The sequence below is a fragment of the Ruditapes philippinarum genome, unplaced genomic scaffold (assembly GCF_026571515.1).
Source record: "Ruditapes philippinarum isolate M1 unplaced genomic scaffold, ASM2657151v2 ctg948_1_1_1_1, whole genome shotgun sequence".
NCBI lineage: Eukaryota > Metazoa > Mollusca > Bivalvia > Venerida > Veneridae > Ruditapes > Ruditapes philippinarum.
The window spans coordinates 361,076-377,198 of NW_026854272.1; the positions used below are offsets into that span (position 1 = coordinate 361,076).

Genomic DNA, 16,123 nt, shown 5'->3' on the forward strand with positions numbered 1-16,123 from the left:
CATGTATCATAACCTTTAGTTGTAATGTAACTACAATACTGTATAATTATTAATTTGACTTAATTGAGTAATAGGTAATTAAGATATCAAAGTATTGTGTAGCCAATTAAAGTATTCAATTTACGAGATAGGATGCATTATCTTGGGAATACGGTCAACACTAATAGAATGGGAAATATTGTGTTGTCAGGTGCATAATTAGAATAAGGTAAGACAAAAAAGTTTGAAGACAGTGATTTTTCTCATTTAATTGGGAAGAGGCCTTAGCCTCTTGATTTAGGGAAAAATTATTGCTAAATTTGCTAATTTGGGAAGTAAAAAGCAGGTTTAAGTTCAGATTTTTGCAAAAACTGCATGATTTTAAAGAAAATTTTAATTTGGAAGAGGCCTTTTATTGGAGTCTGTTAAATAAGCAGGAAAATCACTGTATGATAACTGAAACAACTTTAAAACTGTAGTTTTAACTATCATATGAATTAAAATATTTTAATCTGTTTCCTATTAAAAATTACTTCCTGGTTTTTGAAATGTCTCTGTTTTTTTCCAGAGATGAAGAAAGATTTATAAAAATGCTGAATGTATTTGAGTTGTGCGAATCACTGAACTGTGCTCTGAAATGAATAAAAGATTCACTCCAGAATTAAGAATATTTTGGGTTTTTCCCAGCTAATAATTGGGAGGGTGGGGGTGGGTAGATTACACAACTTTTTACGCAAAATAAGTGCAACAAAATTACTAATCCGTTGTGACCAGTAGAACACTGTGAAGCTTTAACAATAAAAGTTTGTTTGTAATGAGGGATTAGCATGGAAAAACCAACATTTGCCAAGTTCCGAATAATATCTATTGCGATGAAATAAATTATTAACTATAGAAAGCCAAAATTTATATGTCGAAGCTAAAATTATAAATTACATGTATATAGTGCATAGTGAAATTCAGTCTAAACATTACAAATAGGTACTGTAAAAAAGGTAATATAAAGCTACATGTATAAATTCTTTTTAGTCGTTATTTAAAGATAGCCTGAACACCATGAAAAATCAGTTAAAGTGATATAAAGTTTTATCAGCAAGTTGAACTACAAACCCCACAAGTACACATAATGTCAAGATAAGTAGAGGTGTTTTGGACTGTTTTGAATTTGACATCTGGGCACATTCCCATTCAGTGAAATTATCAGCTTTAAATTAAAATATTGTTTGAAAAAAGGCTGCACAAGTACTGTATTTTTCTGTGAACACAGCTGTCTACTGAAACTTGCTACTTGTAAAAGTCACTGGGTAAGAATTTTATGCTCATTGTTTTATTCAAATTATGCAAATAAAAATATTAAATGTCCAAAGTTACAATATGTTATATGTAAAATTACTAATTAATCTAATATTTTGATGGCTTGATGTGAAACAGCTGTAACTATGTGAAAAATAAATGAAGATATAAGTCTGTATGCCTCCTAGTTCCTGAATTTAAATTTTACTGAATTATTTGACGGTATTCATTTTAGAATTGTTTATGTATAGGTTAGTGTTTATAAGTAAGCATTTATATCATTTGATTGGTCAAGAATGGCGCACTCGATCGACCAATTTAATTTGTCAATTAAATTATGCTAACCAATTTAGTGTTCGGAATTATTTTTTTATACGATATACAATTGATTTACTAGACGGTTAAATCGTTAGCCGAGATACCAAAGTAAATGTGATACGATTCATTAGAATACTACAATTGTATTGGACAAAAAATTGTTTCGAACACTCAACTTACTTAATTTCACTAAACATTAGGACAAAACAATTTCAAACTTTGTAAAATTACTAGGTAGCATTGAATGAAGCAAAGGCATAGATAACATTATAAATTACGAAGCCATAGAATTTAAGGCAGTGTTTATTTAGGAGGGGATTATAGATAGTGATTGGATACTAATCTTGGGAATTTATAGGTAGTTTATAGAACTTGCTTTTCTGTTTTCAACATAAAGTTTGAAGATTTTGGTCTTATATGACTGTATCATTATGATGAAAAACTATTTGCGTTAATATTGACTTTGTAGTATTAGTATCGGTGCTTTCATATTCAGTGATAATCAAAATTTTCCACAGTGCATGTTAGGATACCTCCTGGGTGGTTATTTTCAATGAATTTAAAGGTGAGTTATATGCAGATTTTTAGAAAAGAATTAGGATTCCAAACTGTCACTTATAATTTCTTTAGAGTTACTGTATAAAGTAGAACATTGGGCTGCCTGTAGTCTAGCTTTAATGTATTTTGTATCTTTATAAAACTTGTTCCAAAATAACCAAAGTGAAAAAAAATGGTATCTGTAAATTTCTGATAAAGTGTGTTGGGCGTTTGCAAAATCATTACTTTACATCCAGATTCATGCTAATTTCAATGAAAATTTTGAAAATGTATTTGTATGTGTAATATTGTGAATTAACCAAAAGGAAGCAATTAACACATTATCATTGGCACTTCACAAACCAAGTAAATTACCAAAAAGTGGTCAAATTATGCATCAATAGCCTTTACTGTGTTAGTAACCCAGTAGAAATATAGTTGTAAATACTTATAATTCAGTCATTAATCGCTCATACATATAATATGCAAAATATTGCTCGAATCTTGAAACTTTTTACTTTTCCTTACATCTTAGAACATTTTTCTCAAGTTTGATTTTATTGAAATATTTTGACTCATCTGGAGGCATGCAGTCTTCGAAATTAACGCCAGTCCGAGGCCCGAGGCCACTAAATTTAGCACCGGTCTGGTGATTATTGCAAGGCTGGTGGTCCGACGGACCAGTAGATTTTTTTGTCATGAAAAAATATTATAAGAAAAATTCATCAAAATAATGAAGCAGGGTTCTCTAAAAGATTGATCTTTTTGCCTTTTTGCAAATGAAACCCATCAATTCTGTCCTAATTGTTCAAAACACAGCGAGAGATGTCTAAATTGTATTGAGTAATGGAGGCCGCCATTTTTTTTTCTTGGATATTTTCCGTACCGCACCGTACAGTTACGGAAATTAAACCATTGTTTATTATTGTCATTTTTTAGCTATGATTTTGTGATTATTGAGTTAAGTAAATATTTTGTGTGAAAGTGATTTGCTTAAAGCAAATTGCGTTGTTCATGTTCAATTCTAGTCAATTTTGCCTAAACATTTGGTCCTTAAAGATTTTTCTAAACGCTGTCAACATATGGCCCAGAATACAAGACATACTATGCTTCTTTCAATTTATCAAGGGAAGCATGATAAAGTGTTTTCCTGTTTCCATCAATTTTTTACCTATCTATGTATTTGGTCCGGCTAAAAATCACCAGGTCCAGTAAGATTTGATATTTTACTGGCCCGAATGTCCTGTGCTTTTTAAAGTTTTTCGTGAAGACTGGGCATGTAGCTTTATACTTATAAAATTCAAAAACAACAGGCAACAGATACATGTATATTATGTGCTTTATACAATTTAAATGTTTCTTAAATGAACAACTAACTTAGTACTGGTTGGCCAAGGAACAGATTAGAGATTGTTTCTCAGCTTATAGAATGCTGTAGCTTCCTACATTATCATTTAAAAAAAAATTCTGTATAAACTGAAAAAAAAACATCCTGAATTTGTTAACACCCTGAATTTGTTTCAAATTCCTTGTTATTGGATAACATATTGTATGTCCAGATTTAATGAATTCAAATAAGCATAGGTTAGTAATAGAGACCTTCCATTGACATCTGAATTATATGTAAATAACAATGTAAATGTATTAATGGATGCTAGATTTAATTGTAGCAATTTCCATGTGATTTAGTGTTGCTCTGAGCTCATTTAAAGCCTGCTGCAGTATTAATTAGCATCATTAATTTTGTATGTATGTAAATGGGCCGATTATGATATACATGTATCTATAATTATGGCTCCTACTTTAATGTCAGGATTCCTGGATCTATTCAGTATTGCGTTAACAAGCTGTACTTAAATCATAAACTGTTAACATATCTTACTTATTTTCACAATACAATGTAACATAATATATCTCAAAAATAAATTACTGCAAAGTTGCAAACATGCATAGTTGAAATATTAAGTAGAGACCTTCGTTTTGTTTAGAAGTTCAAAAGTATTGGTTTGTTTAAGTGTGTAAAATAGTCTTACTGTTAGTTAGCAATGTAATATTATAAAATCTATTATAGTTGTAGATATTTTTTCCTTTTTTTCCCCCTGATGTTCAAGGTAAAGCAACCTTTCTCTTCTTTTAATTCATTGAAGTTTTTGTCCTGCTTTGTATTTGAAACAATGTGTTGCTAGTAGTTAAACAAAAATACTATAGTTTAGTGTTCAGGACTGTAATATCCTAGTAACAAATACAGCAGTATAATATTTAATATTACAGTATAATTTATAATTCTTTTGTTTTCAAAACTACATGTATGTAATTAACCTTTAGCCTTCTTTGGAGTGAATGAATATATCCCCATGCAGCCAGTGCAGACCAATATTAGCCAGCACCTTGGTGTCATCTTATCATGGTCTGCACTGTTCATTATTCAGTCAGTACATATTTCTTAAATTTTCCTTAAATGTGATAAACAGTTTTGTCCAGATCGAAAAATTTGCAATAAGTTTTGTTTTAACAGTTATTCTCAAGATTCTTTTTCCAAATCTACATAGAATGAAAATAAAATTTTGACACTATTGAATTGGTCAAGGCTCAGCAGAGCTTTATATTAACCCTTGGGTCATGGCACAAATTGTGTGATATTTGTTTACACACATTTTGTACAATGTTTATCAAATTGATGTTTGGTAGTTTGGGTATCATATTTCACCAACATCCAGTGTAACTACAGGTATTAAGTTTCATCAACATAAGTTAACTACATGTATAAAATTTTATATTTACATCAGATACAAATTGCATTTTAAACAAAATTCTTTTTAGATGAGTTGATCAGATGATATTTTGAAATGTTAAATCAGGTTTTGAAATGACATCATATACATGCAGTACTGCATGAATACTTAAAGCAATTTGCTAATTACACTTGGATAATGGCATGTAAATGTAATGTTTCTTTACATTTGCCCATATTTTCAATTTACTTATTTTATGGAGGTAGTACATAGATACAGCAAATACGAATTCCAGAAGCAACCCTGATGCTAATACAAGCCCAAGAGAACACCAGAGTACATGGGACCAGGGTTTTTAAGGCGTCATTGGGAGAACAATAAGTATTGTGAATGGGCGTGCAGGGTTTCAAATGTAATTGTACGACCGCCCTGAATTACTAGTCAATGCAGCATATTACCACTGGACCATGTATCTGCTCCTCTGAATTAATCCTCTAAATGAGGGTCTGTCAGCTCTTTCAGGCACTGAAGTACTGAACCCGGAACTATATTATAATTATAATGACTTGCTCAATGTCAGCAGTGTATAGAACCACTGGATCAATCTGCATGTAATTGCAATGCTGAGCAGTCAGTCAGCTTCTTAAATTTAGCAGTTTAATACCAAAATCCCTTATAAGTGCTTTGTTCAAAGTAAAAAAAAGCCCATTTTGACAAATTTACAGAATAACCAGTATTAACTCGCTGGTACGGAAAGTTTTTAGCCTTTTCCTCAACACTTTTATGCATTCTGACTAAGCTCCATACTAAATGGTTGCTCAATTTTGTATTTGATACTTTGAAATCCCATAAATTTCAAATAGACTGTCCCAGATTCAAAACATTGCAGATCCATTACAAAAATTTAGCAAGTTAAGGGTAAAGTCACAGGTATACCTGAGGGTCAAGTACAGAAAGGGGTAATAAATGTTTAATAATGAGAAGTTTATGGTGAGAAATTTTGAAAGTTTCCAAAAATTTTGATTTAAAGCCATCATTAGGTTGTTTACTTTTGATAAATAATTCAGTCATGTGCAGCATTGTAAGCTGATACGATACCATCTTATTTTGAAATGTAATTAACTTAACATTGATTGAAATGGATTGAAACATGTATGATAATTTTATTCATTGGCATTTTAATTGCTATTTTGCATTATATACATGTATATGCTAAATTATAGTAAAATATTCACATAAATTTTTAATTTATATGCAAATTACTTGTATTCATCTTTGATGTTAAAGATTTTAAAAACAGACTGAATATTACATAACTTGTTTAATTAAATCTCATATTGAAAGACAAAGTTAATTATGTAACTTTTAAAACAGAATTTTACATGACTTGTTCAATAATCTCATTATAGAACTTTAGACAAAGTTTGATGTAACTTTTACTATTACTATCTTTTCATTGAAAAAAAAAATGTTCAAAGCTAAAAAAAAGCATTAAATTTTGTTTTTATTGAACCAATTTTATATCTATTCATTGCTAAATTTGAACCATTTCGAGAAAGTTTATTTTTGCTTGAAGTTCAGTTTCCTTAGCTGTGTTTAACTGTACATAAACAAATAGAATCATAACAATAAATTGCTGTATTGTTCCCGTGGTAACAATAATCCTATTATTCTGGCCTTAAACTTTTTAAGGCGTGTGTCTATGTAATGTGTGTTACCAGTGTGTATTTTTAGCCGCAACCAGGATGTAACTGCTTTGTAAGTGTAAATTCAAATGAGGATGCGTGTGTGATACTATAGATCCATACAAGTAACATATATATATCTAATGAAGGGATTTGTAAAAGAAGGTAATATACCAAAATAATATTCATAATAAATAAGCAAGTTTTATTCATTATGCTAAATTGAATCAGAATATGATGATATTGATACATTATAATGTATACCATATAGTAAGCTTGTGATTCTTTGTTGTGAAACTTTAAATTTAAAAATTAAATATCAATTTCATCTTCCTTGAAATTTGCATAGTTTTTATGTCATTTTAGCTTAATGACACATACATATGATGAATATGTCTATATGATATATGTTTGACATATTATATCTAATAATTATAAAAAAAAAATACATGCATACTTTTATTCTCAGTAGCAATCGTTCTACATTCTACGTGTTTTAGTACTTTGATGTTGAGATGGGGGGAGGGGATCATCTTTAGGTTTTGCAATTTGCTCGAATGTAATTAATTTGCATAGCTGCAAATTTTGTCCAATAATTTGGACAAAATAAAAGCCATATATATATAAATATATACTAGCTGATGAGGCTCAGAGCAATGTGGTGATGCCTTTTATCAGAGATAATTAAAGTTTTATCAGAAAGTAATAAGCCTTGAACATGCCACCAGTATAGAACCAGGCCAGCTTTCACGTCTGTGCAGTCTGACCAGGCTTTATACTGTTGGCTGACCTGAACTTCCTATTGTCATTGTGAGTAATACCCAAAATTTATAATGAATAGTTCTAAAAAATAGAAACTGGACATTAAGTCTTTGAAATTCAGCAGGTTAAATGTTCTGTATAACGCACAAGGTCATTCACAAATCTGGTAAAAGGGGTGATCCCTCGGAAGCATTTATCACAACTTTCAGACTTGGTTTATCACAAATTGCGGACTCAGTTAGATTGAGTCTGTACATGATGGATAATGAAAGAGTGCAACATCCCTCACACCCACCTAGCACCGGCTTGAGTGATACTCACTTAAAGTGCTGGAATCAATGATACCAAGGGACCAGAAGTCCCAGCTTTAGGGTTTTGTGAAAATTTTGTTTCTTTAATATGTTGACATTTTTTCAGACATCTATTATTCATCTTAATACAAATGTCATGGATGTGTTGTCTTAAAAAGAAAGCTTACTGTCTTACAGAGCTATTGTGGATTTCTTGAAGAAAAAATTTAGAACATTGTTTTGCTTTACTAGTGTCCATTACTTATGTCTATGATTTCCCTGTGGAATTATAGATAAATCTATATAGATAGGGAAGTCCTTTTTTCCTGGATTAGATGTCTTGTTAGGTATACGGGTTTGAAATCAATAAGAGATTTGTTGAAAAATACAAGTGAAGAGGTATTACTTGGCATGTTGGCAAGATTGTTATAGGTGGGTACCAGAAAGCAGCTAGCTCTGGAATCCACAGAATGTGTGTATAAATATACACGGTTATTTATTTACAGTTTAACAGTTAGATCAATTCAGAATGGGAAAATTCAACTATTTTTTTCTCTGGTATTGTCTTTATTTTTGTGAATTTGGCCTATTTTATTATCAGGTATTTACTTTTACATAGTAGGGCACATTGAAAATAACTTTAAAATTAAGGACAATTTAAGTATTTTGTCTTAAAATGTTCTGAAGTTTTGAATTTATTATTTCATACTTTCTTTGAGAAAAAAAAGGCCTGCAAGTCATGAAGCTACTCAGCCTAAGTTATTTGCATATGGCAACAAAGGTTATGATGTTGAAAGGGTCCAGTACAATACACCTATATTATAATAGCACAATGTCATAAATTTGTTTCTCTATGACTGAAGTGTCAAAAGAGTAAATAGTACCAATTTTATTGTCTCGTGTAGTTCATGTGGAATATACAAATATTCATAATTATGTAAGTTAGGTTTTATGAATATAAATTGTTATGTAGAAATTTGTTAAGGTAACTTTTGTCTCAGATATTGGCCTTGTTTTGTTCAGTTCAGTTCACATTTACTCCATGAATCTGACATTATAAAGCTTTCCTTTATGCTAGACTAATTATATCTGTCATATGTTGTGGTTCGAATCGGAATATCCGTCCCGAGAGAACCCTCCATGTGCGTGTTCCCAAGGAACGAATATTCCGATCCAAACTGCAAACATATGTCAGATATTTTTTCTTGCATATTCTACCATATTCCATTATATTTTAAACTATTTACCTTAATAAAACAGTTTTCCATGGAAATTTATGTCATTTCATATTACAACAGCCTATGAAATTAAAACTTCATTCATAACGGTAAAATGACGTCGTCCTAAGCGTTCCATTGTACAGCAGACTTCCCGAAAGTTGAAAAAAACTGTCAGACATTCGGTCTGACAAACCATGAAAATCTGTCGGACCGAAACAAAATCTGTCGGACCAAATAAAATTGATCAAAATCAATGAAAAACTTGTGTTTGTATTTCTAAGACACTTTTTGTTTTTTTATTTTTTTGCCGTAAAAATCGGCACAATCCGTACAGCGCATTTTCATCTCCTCCCTGTCATACACCAATGATTCATGGTTCTGCTTCCATTTTTCATTAAATTTTGTCTCAGGTCTATTCTTTTCATCCTTTTATTGCTGTTCTACGCGCTCTTCTGACGTAGATTTTCGTTTTTCCCAGGTTTGGCACCTTTAGCGACGCCATTTTGTATACATGCGGCTTGGATAAAAGCCGGACAGTCGGACCGATCCGGAATAAAAAATTGTCGGACCTGATCAAAATTTATCGGACATGTCCGTCGGACCGACGTATTTCGGGAAGTCTGGTACAGCATGCGATTCATTTGACCCCCCACCCACCCCTATATGCCAGATGAAATTTCTATCATGGGTAAAACTAAAGGAAATGTCAGTATTTCTCATACATTCTACATGTAGTTTGGAAAATTTACAAATAAGTTCTGACTTAATAGTACACAGTACAGACCATAATCATAACCATGGGACGTCCATGTCGTGACTGCCAACTTTTCTTGGTCAGTACTGGTCACATGGGTAGAATTTGTTGCAGGGGTCAAAAGTTAACCAATGTATGCAGATTGTGTTTAGGAAACCTTTCCTTTTTGTTGATGGGGTCGTGGTCAATTTTTAGCGGCTATAAATAGATTTATCTTGGTTTCTGATGATTTTAGCTATATTGGACCATCCATTGGTGTCATCGTTGTTTGATACTCTTCTCTATAAAACGAAAGAATATCATATTATATAAAAAAAATTGTTATCGTTTTTGATATCTTTACATTCAGGGGGGCAGGTGTTTATTAATTTCCCCTTGACAGTTAATTTGTTACAGAGATTAATTGGAAAGATGACATTTAATAACAAAGTCAATTATTTTGTTATTTTAAGCTACTGTATTTTGTTACTTTGTCATAAGTCTTTTTTTTTAATTTCTAAGTAGTTTGTACTCGTGTCTTAAATGAAATAAGATATTAAAATTTATTATTGTAACTTTTCAGAGAATGACGTATCTTGCTTCTACATTTGAAGTGGAACATTGTAGTTAAGATCTTTTCTTTTCAAGGAAAGAAAAATTGTACATTATATTCTAAAGTGTTATTTTTCCATTTTAACTAAAATTTTACCCACATAAAGAAGGTTTTTGGGGTATATACATGTAGGAGTGAGTTTGTAAGCCTGCCAATTAATAATGATAACTTTATAGTATATTTTGGAATGAGACATTATATAAATTAAACTCAGTATATAATATAAAAAAGCTTATGTGTGGAAAAAATGCTTAGGATTGCTTTTTTGGTGCCCTTGGGTCAATGCCACCGGCTTAAAATATATAATTATATCAGTTTTACCTTAATTGATTTTAAACTTTAGACAAATTTGTATAAATTTCAAAAAATAAACATTCAAATCAAACTCTATTCACTATTGGGAAAACATGAGCATCTTGCTATTGATGAATATTTACATAGTATTGAATGAGTGTTTAGATAGGAGCATAACTTTGATCTCAAGTGATCAACATATTTAAAACTTCCTAAATTTTGAAAGGGGCAGATAACAGATTTGTCGGTTACTTTAGAATTTGATAACCCACAGCTTTATAACTTAAAATAGTATGGCACAAATGGAGCATGATCACGAATTTGAGTGTATAATTGGGCATTATAAAACTCTTCCTAGAATTAACAATATTTACAGATCATTATTTTGTTATTACATTTGGGATTTTTCTTAATTAACTGCACGCAAATTTTCACAGTGACAGTGAAAGTAGAGTTTCATGTCCATGCAATATGGTGAACCATTTTTGTGTTGGTTACATAAGAGGTCAAATAAACTGATAATAATAATAACTGATTATTTTGTTGAGATATTGTGTTGTGCATAAGACCTGTGTTTGTTCTTGTAGAGTAAAACACGAAAATATTCATTAAATATATATAATATAATAATAATATATATAATAATTCATTAAATTAACCTGTTTTAAGTTATAACATTTGAAGGATATTTGGATAAGGGAAGTGTTTTGTTGTCAGGGATGGGGGATGTTAGAAGAAGGGCTTTATTTTATATGCAAGCAAATATTATAAAATTATTATGCAGGAAGTCTTGATTATGTAACAGGCGCTTGCTAATAATGTAAGATATATAGATTAGTATGGCTATATGATTTGTTACTGGTGTCCCAGATTTAAGGCTAATTATGGGGCATATTGTATCTGCAGATTAAAAAAACAACAACGACAACAGATATTTCTGTACTGTGGATAGATTTAATCTAAAGTAGAATCAATGGATTTCCTCTTTTGTTTCAGGAAATTCTTCTAACAGCAGAGATGTATTGGATATGTTTCCGTGCATTGATAGAATATGAACACTAGCAGAAACATAGAGAAGAAAATGGATTAAACGAGCTTGTAATATACAGGCGTAATTGACATTTACAAGTATTTCAGCGATTGACAGCTTTTTTGACAGGTCTATTGTTAGTAACATCGGAAAGTTGAAAGGTTGTTTATCTGTAATATATATACAGTGTTTAAATCTAAAAACTCCTGTCTAAATGACAGCTATTAGATGAAAGGTGGCTTTTGTTATTCATTTTGACGTATTTTTATTTTTAAAACAGGGATGACTAGATTGATAGTGGTTAAAACAACAAGAAGACGGAGTTAGTTAAAGTAGTTGTAATTAATGTTTATGAGTAATTTCGATGAACTCAGGTGCAAATGCATTTTTATAGTAAATTAGTGTCATGCTTTGTTTTTTAAAGGACCTAAGGAACACCTAAAATTTGTATAATGAAAACGGAGGTTTGGTGTAACATGTATGACGTCTTAACTGAGCATCGCTGATTTAATGTCGTATATAAAAATACTCAGATGGATTTATTTTCACACAATAGTGTTTTTCATTATACATGTACAGAGAAAAAGTTGATGCAAAATCACTGTTGAAAGTTTAGTGATTAAAACAGAACAAAAATAGTTTATATGATAATTCAGCGGAGGTGATAATTACAGAAACAGGAGTGATAACTCACGACAAGTAAAGGATTTGCATGGGCCGTATGAGAGCAAAACTGAAGAATGTTGTCGTCACAGGGATTATTGTTTGTTCAGTTATCTTCCTGTGGATGTTGGCCATCACAAAACAGGGTAAGTATAGGAAATAATGATTAAAAAAATTAATATTTAAAAAAAATCAACTTGTTCATAGTTGTCATAGAAACATTGTTGACTTTTTTCAGCATGACATGTTTAGTATCCGCTTTATTAATGACTTGTATGAATTTACTTGTCGACAATTAATTATCTTAGCAATTAAATATTAAAGTTCCTTTATTGTTAAGATCTCACGTCAAAATTTCTATCCTTTATTCATTTGTTAATAAGTCATGTGCTGCTTGATGATGCAAAAAAACAACAAAAAAACCCAGACCAAACTTTGTTCTTGAAAAAAAGATATTTCTAAATAATTGTCAGTCAAACATTGGCATGTCATTGGCGTACTCATTGGCTTTGTTCTTGTTGTGGATTAGGCCCTTGCGGATAAATTTTAAACCATTCTCCCCCAGTAATGTTCCAAAACTGATTTATTGTGTAGCCAGTATTATTAGATTATTTGGCAAGCTTGATCCCTTCTTTAGTAATTGACATTTTATAAGAAGATTTTATGAAATGCATTGGCATGAACCTTCCCATTAATTATCTTCCTAGTCAAAAGCAATCAAGAGTTAACAGGGTAAATGGGAAGAACCTGTCATTTTGTCTGTAATAGACTATTGATTGCGTGTCAATTGCGATATTGCGAAATGAAAAGATAACATACCGAATTATCTGGGTAATTCTTTTATCCTATTATTTAGTTTACAGCTTTTATTTTATCAGCTGTATTTTGTCTTAAGTTTATTCATAAATCCTATCATGCATGTATACTTTATCACGGTACGTTACGATACCGAAATCAACTTGATTTCGGTAAAGTTACCGAAATCAACTTTTCATTACCGAAATCAACTTATAAAATCACAATTAAGCTTTTTATTATATTTTTTTCATTATTATATATAACAATAGGTTAAGTTTGACTTTCATGCAAAAAATCAGTTCGAAATAATCATTAATAATGATATTAGAAACAAATAACTAAATATCAAGATTATTCCCTGATTTGTCACGAACCGAAATATATGTTACAATACCGAAATCGACTTGTAAAATCACAATTAAGCGTTCTATTATATTTTTTTTCATTATAATCTATTACAATATGTTTAGTTTGACATTCATGTTAATAATGATATTAGAAACAAATAACTAAATATCAAGATTATTCCCTGATTTGTCACGAACCGAAATATATGTTACAATACCGAAATCGACTTGTAAAATCGCAATTAAGCAATCTATTATATTTTTTTCATTATAATCTATTACAATAGGTTTAATTTGACATTCATGCAAAAAATCAGTTCGAAATAATTAATAATTATGAAATTAGAAACAAATACCTATATTTCAAGAATACTTCCCTGATTTGTCACGAACCGAAATATATGTTACCATACCGAAATCGGCTTGTAAAAGTTAAACTAAACATTTTCATAGATCTTGTTTAATTAATTAATATAAAATCATTCAAACTGAACCATAAACATAGGAAAATAATATTTAATTATAAAAAATGATGATGTTATAGACGGATATGTATATTATATCATGATTACTTCCCTTGTTATTAATGTGTTGCATTACCGAAATCAAATCAGATTTCATTTCAAAGATGAGAATAACCCCTAAAATATTTGCATGAATTTCAGAAGTCTATGAAAAAGGTATTTGAGTGAGTTTTAAACTTTGAATTCATATCGCTTATTTACAATGTTTAGTCAGATAACATTGCAGCGTATCATCTCTTTGATGTTTCTTAATGATTTCAAAATACAAGATTAAACAAAACTGTGTTTGAAGCTATCCGCCTAATTTAGATCACTATTTAAATAGTTGATTGGAATTTATCACAGAATTTAATTTAAATCCAATGATTATGATTTGATTAAAATAAAAAGACGTAGCGGTAGCCATTCATCATAACACCTTTACTAATAAGGAGCAAGCATACACGTGCTCGAACAATGGAGGTGTTAGTTGACATAATTAACATACTCGTTAACAGCAATCCTTTAATATATACATCGGCGCATGGAAACTTTAGAGTATCCAAACAACATAATTAGACATAATTATTTTGCATGAAAATAAAGCTGCTTGTCTCCATTAAGACAAAAATACATTACAGTTTAATATAAAATGACATATAGCGACCATCCCTATATATATCAAAATACTTTTTTATTAGTTCTATATTATACATATTTCAGATCTAGTAAGCTGGTAAAAATATAATTTTATATTAAATAAATTGTCAAAAGACCGGTTTTAACTAATTTATAGGGGTGGCCGTAGAAAACATTTCGGTATATGAGACAAGGTGCTTTGATATTATTATTACCAAATTGCATATCAGTTGTTCCAAAAATGTATGCAATGTTTTGATGTCCCGGGTACTTAACTACATATTCTACTTATTGAAAAAGTTGTTAAGTCATGATTTTATGTTGATCGATTTAAAATCATTTTAAATTTCATATCTGTAAACAGCATAAATTTATGGAATGACTGGTATATATTTATTTTATGAAAAAAAAGGAACACTTTTTACTGACAAATTTCAATTATGAAATGTTGTAACTTGTACGATATGACATGCTGTGTATTACTGTATTAAGTAAGGTGTGAAGTAATTAAGACAGGAGGTACAGTTGACATATATTGTATGTAGATTATAATGAACCATCTGTTTATTTCGTATTAAACATTTAAGTAAATGACTAAAATATAAAAATATTATAATAAAGAGTCCCCATAACATATGTTAGTGATTTGTTAATATATAGTTAAACTGTTCAATAAAAGAAAGACACAAACTTTCAAATTTCCAATTTTACTGCCTGATACATCATACAATTTTTATGGAACATTTTTAGAGCAGTCGAATTATATATCTGTATTCAAATTTATAATAGAAAATCATAAACTTCCGATTGAAGTTGAATATTTTTTCTTCATAAAACATAAACATGTACAAAATTTATAATTATCTTTAACTCATATTACAGAATATTTCATTTTTCCATCATATTCCGATCATAGCTTTTTAAAAATACGATTTTATTTAGAAAATTGTTATGCACGACAATCACGTGCAGATATATAACATGCTAATATGGCGGTATCAGACTTTTTCTTAAATCATTATATACATTGCATTCTAAAATGAAATGGTACTAGTCTTCTAAGACATTACATGAAAAACATTTTCTATCATTTAAAGGTGTACTATTTGGTTTAGTCCATCTACCTGAGTCTATGTGCAATCTATGAGATGATACTCTTAACCTAGTGAGATCTTTACAAAACCGTTCAACATTGATAATATTTAGATATGGTTGAAACTTAAAAACAGAAATATGTCTATAAAATAGAGCTCTACTAGAGTTATCTAATCTACTATCTACTAATTATATACATAATTTAAACTTCACCGCTGATTTCGGTAATGCTAAACACATAACGGGTTGTTTAGAACAAAGGCTAGTAACTCAATAATTACATTTTTGTTAATAACATCATTAAAATAAAATATTTTCAATAGATTTTTTAACTGAAAGTCTATTTCACTATTTTTCATCAAATAATGAAGAAATAATAGCAATATTTTAACTAGGTTGGTTTTTACGAGTTGATTTCGGTAATGCTAAACACATAACGGGTTGTTTAGAACAAAGGGAAGTAACTCAATAATTACATTTTTGTTAATAACATCATTAAAATAAAATATTTTCAATAGATTTTTTAACTGAAAGTCTATTTTACTATTTTTCTTCAAATAATGAAGAAATAATAGCAATATTTTAACTAGGT

The 16,123-nt window shown here is 30.0% G+C and overlaps 1 protein-coding gene across 3 annotated transcripts in view; it reads left to right on the top strand.

The window, feature by feature from the left end:
* LOC132739622 (alpha-1,3-mannosyl-glycoprotein 4-beta-N-acetylglucosaminyltransferase B-like) overlaps positions 1-16,123 on the top strand; it is a 52,967-nt gene that overhangs the window by 5,096 nt on the left and 31,748 nt on the right. For 2 of the 3 annotated variants that reach the window (XM_060727376.1, XM_060727375.1), the window contains exon 2: positions 11,453-12,295. In XM_060727376.1, the coding sequence (XP_060583359.1) occupies positions 12,199-12,295 (97 nt within the window). In that variant the 5' untranslated portion in view covers positions 11,453-12,198. Of the gene's footprint in view, positions 1-6,615; positions 6,710-11,452; positions 12,296-16,123 lie in introns of those variants that run through there. The other variant, XM_060727377.1, reaches the window with a different exon arrangement.